Source organism: Chiloscyllium punctatum, chromosome 24, assembly GCF_047496795.1.
Source record: "Chiloscyllium punctatum isolate Juve2018m chromosome 24, sChiPun1.3, whole genome shotgun sequence".
Lineage (NCBI taxonomy): Eukaryota > Metazoa > Chordata > Chondrichthyes > Orectolobiformes > Hemiscylliidae > Chiloscyllium > Chiloscyllium punctatum.
This window is the reverse complement of record NC_092762.1, coordinates 64,078,784-64,089,441: the sequence shown is the minus strand read 5'-3', so window position 1 is coordinate 64,089,441 and position 10,658 is coordinate 64,078,784. Positions and strand designations below refer to the sequence as shown.

Sequence of the window (10,658 nt, the reverse complement as noted above, 5' to 3'; positions counted from 1 at the left end):
GAAGCTGAGCTAAACATCAGAGCGCCAGTCAGGTGATCTTTACAACCATTTAAGTTGTCTTTTTCAAAACCATTTTAGTCCCAGGTAATAAAATCGGGTAACAAGTCAAAAATGGACCATAGTAGTAACTCAGTGTAGGATTTTAGGTATGGTAATACAATTGAATGTCAAGGGGAGACCGTTGGATTCACTTATTTGAAGTGATAACCCAACACCTCAGATCACGGACAAATAGCTTATACATGACTGAGGGCAATGTGTCATTACATTGCACACAATAGGTACAACAGGGAGTTTAAGGTAATAACCTTTCCAAAAAAAGTCAACTAGATGTGAACTAGAATTTTTTTAATACTCATTAAGTATTGTTATTTGTAATGTTGCAGCTAAGTGTTTTGCCAGATATTTGTGAATCACAGCAATTAGCCATCAAAAGAAAACTGCAAGTGATACAAAGTAGTGTAATATTTTAAAACTCCCCTGCCCAAGTGCAAATTGAAATTTAAAGACTAAATTAACACATAAGCAGCATTCACATGTGCAATTGTTTGGCAAGTTAGCACATCAGCAGAAATGTCTGCTATCTTCACAGTCAAACATAACTGTTAAACCTTACGTTAAAAACTGGATCTTGCAGTGCAACAGAGAACAAGCAGTTATATTCCATGCCAATTAAAGATGCAGTTACCTATTTATCAGAAACAAAAGGGAGCCAATTTAAAAGACCAATTACTTACAATGAGATTTAGACCTCATTGTTTATCCTACACTAACCACCTATAATCAATTATTTCACAATCAAAACAATAACTTATTTATAAATGGCACTTTTTGTAAAAAAAGTGATCAAAAAATCCTCAAAGTGCTGGAGAAAAATTAAAACTTGATGTTGGGCCTATATAAAAAAAAACAGCAGTCGCCAAAAACTCAGCAGGAAAGGTAGGTTTTAAAAAGCATCTTTAAAACAAAAGTCCATGGAGAGCTGAAAAAAAAATTCTAAAAGGGGGATATTCCAGAGCCTCTGACTCAAGAGCAAGGAGGCATAGCCAATAGCGAAGGAATAGAAGTTGCAGTTGCACAATAGACAGATGTAGAGGCTTGTAGGGCAGAAAATGGTTAACGACTGGGAGGGGTTGAGGCCACGGATTTGAGAACAATTTATTTGTATTGAAAGAATTACAATCAAGTTGTAGCTGGACCTAGATTTGAAGTAAGGCAACAAGCACAGAGATAACTTGAATAGAGCTGGCTGTGAGAACATCACTTTGGATGAACTGAGGTTTATGAAGGGTGCAAGGGTAGCAAGAGTGGCAAATAGGCTCTTATTCCCATAAGAATGAGTCCTATTGAAAGTCAAAAAATGGACTAAGTGTATATTGAACTGAATGATTTTTATTAAATCTCAATACACAAAATTGAATGTACAAAAAGTACAGTTGATTCAAATTACAAAAGTTCACAAATATTTATGGAGAAAAGTCAGTGATACTCAGCTTCTCAATCTGCAAACAAAAAAAAACAAAGTTTACCAGAGGCAAAATGTTTTACAATACATTTGAGCCAGGCCTAAGACTATACTAAACTACATTAAAAGATCTGTACAAAGTTAAAAATCACAACACCAGGTTATAGTCCAACAGGTTTAATTGGAAGCACACTTTCGAAGTGCCGCTCCTTCATCAGGTGGTCATGGAGTATACAATTGTAAGACACAGAATTTATAGCAAAAGTTTACAGTGTGATGTAACTGAAATTATACATTGAAAGATACCCTGACTGTTATGTCTCTCATCTGCTCGAATGACTATGATAGTTTCACTTCTTTCATATGTAGATCACAAAGCCTTTTTTTAAAAAAGTCAACCTGAGAATGTAAATTTTTTAAAAAACGTTTTGTGATCTACATATGAAAGGAGTGAAACTATCATAGTCATTCGAACAGATGAGACATATAAACAGTCAAGGAACTTCTCAATGTATAATTTCAGTTACATAACACTGTAAACTTTTGCTATAAATTCTGTGTCTTACAATTGTATATTCCACAACCACCTGAAGGAGCGGTGCTCCGAAAGCTAGTGCTTCCAATTAAACCTGTTGGACTATAACCTGGTGTTGTGCGATTTTTAATTTTGCCCACCCAGTCCAACACAGACATCTCCAAATCATAAGAGATCGGTGGCAGCGATAGTATCCCTACCTCAAGACCTGGAGGCCCACCTGCTCCAGAGATGTGCAATAACATTTCTGATCGTGTTGATTAAAAAGATTTTTTCCAAGATAATTATAAAACATTTGCACCAAATGACATGGGTCACTGGACTTGAAACATTAATTCTGTCGCTCCCTATACAGGTGCTGCCAGACCAGATTCAAAGGGCTCAGTTAATTCTGACTCTTCTTGGTGTTCCATGAGAAACATCTTTACATCTATCAAATATTTTCAGACAGTTCAATAATGAAGAAACAAAAAAGTGTGCTGTGCATACAAAGATGCCATCTTTTAAATACAAATTTAGTGGAGGCTTGGTCCACCATACAGTTGGGTGAAAAAGCATGGGAGTTACCTTCAGTTTTGTTTACCCCTCAAATCAGCAAGATGATCTGGTAGTTATTGTACTGCAAGTTCAGCAAGTGCACCATATGCAATTTGATTGCCCATCACACAATGCAATAGTGAATACGCTTCACTTTGTACATGCCTTGAGGGTCATAGAGGGTGCCATTTGAACAAAAAAAAGTATGTAAAGTCTCAATTATGAAAGATTCTCAGGGGATTTGACAGGGTAGATGTGAAGAAGTTATATCTCTTTGTGGGAGAGTTCAGGATGAGACAGCATAGTCAGAGAGTACATTTAAGACACGGGGGAGAAGTTGAGAATAGTGAATCTGAAATTCTTTACTGGAAAGGGCTGACAATGCTGGATCATTAAAGTATATTTGACACAGATGGATAGATTTTGAAATCAGGAAGTGAAGAGAATCAAGGATTAGGGAGATAAAAGGCAGAAAAGGGGAGTTAGGGGTTATCAGAGCAACCATGATCTCATTGAACAGCAGTGGGTGTAAAGGCTGACCTCTGCCCCTACATCTCAGGACCACCTCTATCAAGCTTAGATAAACTTGCAATTATAAAAGAAGTTTCATGCAGAATAATTTTTCTTTCCCTCCAATAATACAGCGGAAATGAACAGACACCCAGTTAAACACTTCATTCAATCTAATACTTAAAAGGAAATTGAGAAAACAAAAGCATTCAAGCTCACAAAACAGTTGCATTTAGCCTGGTCTGTTGAAGAAATAATACAACTACACACAGTGGAACTGAAAATACTTTTGAAGGACAAAAAAAAAAGTGTTTAACAGAACAGAAAGGAGATACAAAAATCTGGAGAAGTTAAAGTACCCATTTTAATATAAGGAGAACCTCAAATGTTCTAAGTATAGGTGTAAGTGTATTGTAAAGAAAATAGCTTAGAGCTTCCATAAAAAGTAGCACAAATCACAGGAAATGGATAATCTCACATGAATATTTTGGTGTGCCACTAGCGAGTAATGAAGGATATGAAAACCAGAGACCTATAGCATTAGGTTACCAGGATCAAATCAAGCTTTGAAAACAATAGCTAAACTCAAGATACAAAAGAAAGTTAAGCAGAAATTTCTAGATGTAGAGCTAACAGGAAACGAAAAACCATTTTAGCAGGTGCAAAGACCAAGGAGGTACTAAAAGTTATTCAGTGATTGGTTATCATTTTAATGTTATCACTCCAGGGAGGGGTTGGAAATCGATGAGGGGAAATTTTAAGAGGAAAGCAGTATACACACCATCTCATGTATTAAGAATATACAGCATTGTTAAAAACATTTAACATTTAAAAATAAATTCAGGACTGTGGTGAGAGAATAGGGAAAATAAAAACAGAGGGGTAATAGGTGAAGCATTGGTTAGATAGAGAAAAAGCCATCCGATACTTTTGCTGAATTGAATAAATTAAAGCTTTAGCAGTTTTATTTTATAAACCCTTTTAATCAAGAAACCTTAAATATCTGATATAACAAGATCTTCTTGGAAACAATATAAAAATGGAATACTCTAATCTGAAATGAACATTGTCGCAAGAAATGTAAAATGTGCATGCTAATCTTGTGATCCACTTATCAGGATGTAAATATTCCCAGGCTTCGCTTTCAAAAAAAAATTTTGCTTTTATTTTTCCATTAAGGTGCAGAATATTATATTCCATCAAACACACTCTTCCATACAGACCCAATTGGTCAATATATTTTTCTGCAGTTCAGCCTTCAGAGATTACTTGCCATTCCAAATTTACTTCCAGCAAGCTTAGAAAAATTACCTCAACCCCATCTTTAATATTGATTGTACACAGCTGAGGCCAAAGTATGATCCTTGCTATATGCTGCTAGTTACAAGTTGACAATCTGTAAATATCCTGTTTGCCAACCATTAATCCATGCCATTAAGATGCCCAATTGTGTAACAGCCTGTTCTTAGTTGTTGAAAATCCAAGTTATGCTACATCACTAGTACCCCTTTTTCCATCCTCAAGATTTTCCCAATCATTTCCCATTTATAAAATCAACATTAACGCTACTTAATCATACCAAACAGGAAATATCCTTAATCAACTCTGGTATCTAGCCTCTTATTGCACCCTCTTTTCCTTAAGGAGTGGTTCTGATCATCACTTTTAAGGATTTGAAAAATACCCGAGAACTGAAGGAATTCTGAAAGATCAAAAACAGTGCATCTGATCGTGAGATACCACTTAGATTTGTTGCTACCCAGACAATTTATCTAGTTTTAGGACTCTGAAGCAAAGTTTAGATGCAAAAATAAACAGCCAGCTAGGTACAAGAATGACATGGCTATAGGTATTGAAAGGGATTGACGGTTACAAAGGAGAATAGGATTAATGTGTGAAGCAGCGAGTTCTTTAACCCTATAAAAATGTTTGCAGTGAACAAAACATTGTTTAAAACCATAAGGGGACCTGATGACAAATTCCAGGTTGCAGGCATTAATTTAAATAAAAGAAAATCATTTAGCTCTTCATTTTCTATCTTAAAACAGATAGTCACAATTAAAAGTATCAACTCTTAACACAAGAGATGATTACTTTTGACTTTTTAGGGTAAAAGATTACATGCTATTGGTAGCTTATTGATGCCTAGAAGCTAAAATCTTACCTTAAGAATTGATATGCTTGTCAGAATCAATGCAAGGTGCATCATTTTCACTCCGCTATATAAATGTGGAAATAAAGTTTAAATTTAGAATACACAATGTAAGAACTTGAAATTCAGGAACAATGATAGCTTCCCACTCCCTCCTCCTCTAACCAGTCAGTCACCACAAAATCCAAAATCAGCCCAGATTAAACTTCGATTTTTTATACTCCTAGCTAGGGCTAATGTAGTAAAAAAATGGCTCTTTGGTCTGAGGTATCACAATGCCACAACCACTCCTAAACCCACATTCAGCATAGTAGAATGAAGGTTTTATAAAGCTTCCAGTCTTGGATCAGTTAGGGGAAAATTTAGCGTTTGAGACAAAAATTAAACTGAAATGCATGGCTCAATTGAAGTCACTTTTAACAATTCTACTCTAGCAAGCATGTTTGACATTTCAACAAGGCATAGTGAAATGCTGCCGGTCAAAACTTTCTGGACAGAAAAACAGCCAGTATTGCAAGTCTGTACATTTTCATCAAGTCTAATTGAAGGCTCCACTGCATGCTTCTCAGGCTACTGAATATCCAAACTTTGCAACTTAAAATCAAGCGTAGTATAAAAACAGAACAATGGAATTTCAAAACAAAAGGACATAGTCAAAGATCAGGTAAATGGCAAAAAAGGCATTCACCAGTCCTCAAGGAGGAAGTTGTAAGAAAATTCAGGTATTCAGCAGAGAAAGTTTCACAGCATTTTTCTCCTCAATTTTTTTTGAAGAGACAGTGAGAGAAATAACAAGGCAGTATTTAAAATGAGCTCTTTGGTTTCAAAAAAAAAATCCTACTATAAAATCAGTAATGCTACACATCACGGTTATAATTTTTATTTCAAGATGGTGCTGGAGAGTGGTGACATCATGTAACACTTCACTGTACTTCCTACAAATACATGTTAAAAAGTACACAATAAATCAAATCAAGTTGACAGGTAGAAGTCGTAAGATTCAAATCCAGCAGCTAAAAATATTATGCAAGTGGCTGAAACAACACTTAGAAGTTAGAATAAACTATTGAATTGCCATAATATTCAATGCAGTATATATTTTTAATAAAAGAAAACGTTATTGGAATATTAAATATGTAGCCACATAAAACTTTTACTCAAACAAATGAGAACAAAGCATTTGTACACCATTTATCAAGAATGTGGTGTTGTATCATAATTGACAGTTTAGGTCCCAAATTATTTATGAACATTGTTGAAGACAGCAGTTTCAGATAATTTTAGAAAATTTAGGATTGTGACAGGTCAGCAGAGCTTTGGACAAGTGTCAAAACAGATGTACTTCAATATTTGGAAAACGCACAGGAGTCTCAAACGTCAAAGAACGAAATGTTCAAAATTATTCAGGAAAAACTACAATTACTCCGTGTCATGCAAAATAAAACCAAATTTCTCAATGTGGGTTATTACCAATAAACATTGGTTAAACATCCAGTTCTTACCTCATGATGTGGGGTCTCTTTCAGCCTCAAAAAGTCAGAGTCTCCAGTCTCCTCTACCTCCAGGTCAGTCTCTGTATCATTACATTCCCTGTGCTCCTCACTGACTTCCTCAGAGTCCGTGCAGCATTTGCTGGGCTAAATGGAGTTGCAAATGTTGAATGTCAATTTGAAAATAAAAGCCATTAAAATGGTAGAAGACTGTAGTCTTAACTAAGACAGACAAAATAGCATAACCATTCCAATTCTAAAAGTCATTAAGTCATTAAAATGGCCTTTTAAAATTTAGAAAAAAAAACTTTACATTTAAAAAAATGCTAAAGCAGATATGCCCCATAGAAACCTACTTTGCTGTTTCCCAAACTGAATTCTATCGGCTTTCTACCTGCAGTTGGCAGCTGAATATTTCTATCCAAATAGAGAGCATATTTATTGTAGTTGACGGAGGGGTTGAGCTAAAATAGTCTATAAAGTTCCAGATCAACCCAAAACATATCTTCATTTTTATTTCTAGTAATTTTTAGTCTTTGTTTCAAATCAGACAGAAGGGTGTTTGAAGAAAGGAAGATTTAAAAAAAATTGCCATTTTTTTCTTTTAAGATGAGGGTTAAAAACATTTTCCAGCTTTTTGTTTAAAGGCAAGGTCAGTGTTGGGAAAAGGACTTCAGGACCCTGTAGCAATTTCGCAAAGACATCACAGTTATTCCTCACTAGGCATAAATTGCAGCATGGGTGGTGTTACAAAGTGAGAATATGAAGTCATCAGAAATACATGTGAAAAAGAATGTGCAATAAACTAATAGCATTAGGCAGTGAAGTTCATTGACACAGCTTTCAATAACACAAGATCAAGATTAGTGTCTTCATAGTTCACTGTAGTGTGTATTTTGAGGAGGCATTCATGTAGCTTGTAAATGTCACTAAGCTGGGACTAATAATCCTGAGATCCAGACTAATGTGTTCAAATCTCAATGACAGTTGGTGAAATTTGAATCAATAAATGCTAGTAAAAGCTAGGCTAATGACAACCATTGTTGATTGTTATAAATGCTCATCTGGTTCATTAACATGCCTGGCAGGAAAGGAAAGCTATCATATTTACTTCGTCTGGCCTACTACATTCACAGCAATGTGGTTTACTCTGAACTGGCCTCTGGTTCTATCAGGCAATTCAAGTAGTTCCATTGCAACTAGAGATAGACAAAACAAAAAATGCCAGTGACACCCAAATCCCAGGAGAATAACAAACCCAAAAAGATTTTACACGTAATTCAGAGTTATTAAGAAGCCCCAGCCTTTGCGAATACAAACCCTTGTTGTGGGCATAAAACCAGGGACCAAAAAAAAATTCCCCACTTGCAAAATATGCATTTTCACTTGTCAGACAGAGTTACTAGTCAGCCACAGAAGTCAATAGCTCTTTTGACAGATCAATATCCCAATGATTAGACTCTTGTATGCAGAAACACCAAATTCTGATCTTAAGAAGGTGGGTTGATACTAATAAAAAAAACTTGTTTAAACCAGTGGAACACAAAAACCAAATAAAATCATGAAATAATGGACCAAAATTGAAAAGATACTGAAGCCAGATGTACTTTTTTTTTAACATTATGCTAATCCCCCTTTGAGATTCTCAAAGATCTTCATAGTCTATTTCCACATTGGTCCAAGTTAAAGTCGCTTAACTCAACAGCAATGAGAACAGAGGTACTACAAATTCCGTGTTCCTTATGGTGAGAAAGGCTAACTTGCCTTTGCTTTAGTAGATGGTAAGAGAGACTTCTGAAAGTGCTTCTGTATGGCATTGCTATAGAGGCTGAGAACTCCAGTTACCAAGATGCCCTGGGTGTCCTAAAAGTTGTGAAACAGTGTAACAAGCTGCACATCCTCTATCGTTGTTTCTCCACTGTAACTACAGAGATCAGGCAGAAATTGACCCCTCTCAAAAAGTAGGACATTTGCATCGTGGAGCCCAGCTTGAAAAGAAAGCTGACAGGAGCCATATGGAGATTGAAAAAAAAGGTTACGGATGCTGAGTGTTCATTGCAGTTCACAATGTCTTTAGAAAGAAGCCCACTTAATATTTGCTTGGTGCAGGTGAGAAAAAATTGGAGCAAAATTTTCCTTTTAGCCAAAAGCTCAGCTGCTCCCTCTAACAAAAAAAAAATGAACTTGTTCCAGTTGATTGCTTACAAATGCCTGTCTCTGGAATCCTGGGAACGAAAGTCAGGAGCATAATGAACTAACAGGGCGAGTGTAGTCAGAGACATGCAATTCCCAATTTGCATTTTGGCTTGTTCAGGTTCCATGGCATTATACTTCAAAAGAAAAACCAAAATAAAGAGCCACAGTCAGGAGAAACCAAACACAAGCAACTTGATAAAAATTCTACAACATTAGTTGTGACAATTCTAAATCAACACCTCATAAGTAGGATCCTCCACTGAATCATCTTCTGGCAGATCACAGGACAAAGATTCAAACCAGCAGAGCTCTTCATCAGCTAGATCATCTTGCTTCCTTTTGCTTCCTTTGCCATATGGTTTATTAGGCGATGACCGTAGTTCTGAAATGTGAAATCAGTATTGATATGCATTTACAATGAAAATTAGTGAAATTCAGACAAATATACTCTGCAGCTGATATAGGCAAGTCAGAGTCACAGATGTACAGCACAGAAATAGACCCTTCAGTCCAACTCATCCATGCCGACTCTAGTCCCATTTGCCAGCACTTTGCCCATATTCCTCCAAACCCTTCTTATTCATGTACCCGTCCAGATGCCTTTTAAATGTTGTAATTGTCCTAGCCGCACCCACTTCCTCTGGTAGCCCATTCCACACACACCACCCTCGACGTGAAAAGGCTGCGCTATAAAAGTCTCTTTTATACCTTTCCCCTCACCTTAAAACTACACCCTCTAGTTCTGGACTCCCCCACCCCATGGAAAAGACTGTCAATTTACCCTATGCATGCCCCTCATGATTTTATAAACCTCTATACTGTCACCCCTCAGCATCCAACACTCCAGGGAAAAACAGCCCCAGCCTATTCAGCCTCCCCCTATAGCGCAAACCCTTTCAAATTTCACAACATCCTTCAAAAGGAAGCAAAATGCAAATTATGCAAAATTTGGACTTAGAAGGAACACAATTTATCTTTTTTTTCTACAAAGGCCCGAGTTCATAATCTATATAATGCAATCAGATTTCCATTTTCATGTCTTCAAATTAAGATTTGTGTTGTTACACTGAAGTAACAAAACATTTCTACAATTATGAAATGAAATCACTCAAAGCACTGTTTCAACATTTGCTTGTGCCATGGGGAAAATAAATATAGCATTTATGAAGACAGCCAAGTTGATACCTTCAGAAATAAACTGCACTCATTTTGCTAGGTGCAGCAACATTTATAAAAGCACATAAATGGTGTTTGGGAATAGAGGATAAAAGGGAGTATGCTCAAGCTCAAAACACTATATTCCATGTAACAAGCATCTTAGTGTCAAGCAGATATCTGTACTACCAAACCTGCATTCCAGGCTGAAACGTAAAACCATTCCAGCATGCACACCATTTCAAATATAATGGAAGAAACAAACCTGTTTTTCCATTTTTATATATTCCAGAAGAATGGAACTCTACCCCATAATAAATAGGAAGCAAAAAAAAACTTAAAAAGTAGCATCAATGAACAGTTCTCTCATCTTCAAACTGTGAGGTAATCTTAAAAGTTGTAAATAGCTTGCAAAAGGGGCAGCACGGTGGCTCAGTGGTTAGCACTGCTGCCTCACAGCACCAGGGACCCAGGTTCAATTCCAGCCTTGGGCGACTGCCCGTGTGGAGTTTGCACATTCTCCTAGTGTCTGCCTGGGTTTCCTCCACAGTCCAAAGATGTGCTGATCAGGTGAATTGGCCATGGTAAATTGCCCCATAGTATTAGGTGCATTAGTCA

At 36.5% G+C, this 10,658-nt stretch overlaps 1 protein-coding gene across 1 annotated transcript in view; it reads right to left on the bottom strand.

Moving 5' to 3' along the window:
* Window positions 1-1,454: 1,454 nt before the first annotated feature.
* Window positions 1,455-10,658, bottom strand: part of org (oogenesis-related gene) — a 51,846-nt gene continuing 42,642 nt past the window's right edge. The window contains exons 5-8 of the mRNA XM_072593587.1: window positions 9,125-9,267; window positions 6,702-6,836; window positions 5,212-5,266; window positions 1,455-1,502 (exon numbers count right to left, since the gene is read on the bottom strand). Of these exons, the coding sequence (XP_072449688.1) occupies window positions 5,213-5,266; window positions 6,702-6,836; window positions 9,125-9,267 (332 nt within the window). The 3' untranslated portion in view covers window positions 1,455-1,502; window position 5,212. The remainder of the gene's footprint in view (window positions 1,503-5,211; window positions 5,267-6,701; window positions 6,837-9,124; window positions 9,268-10,658) is intronic.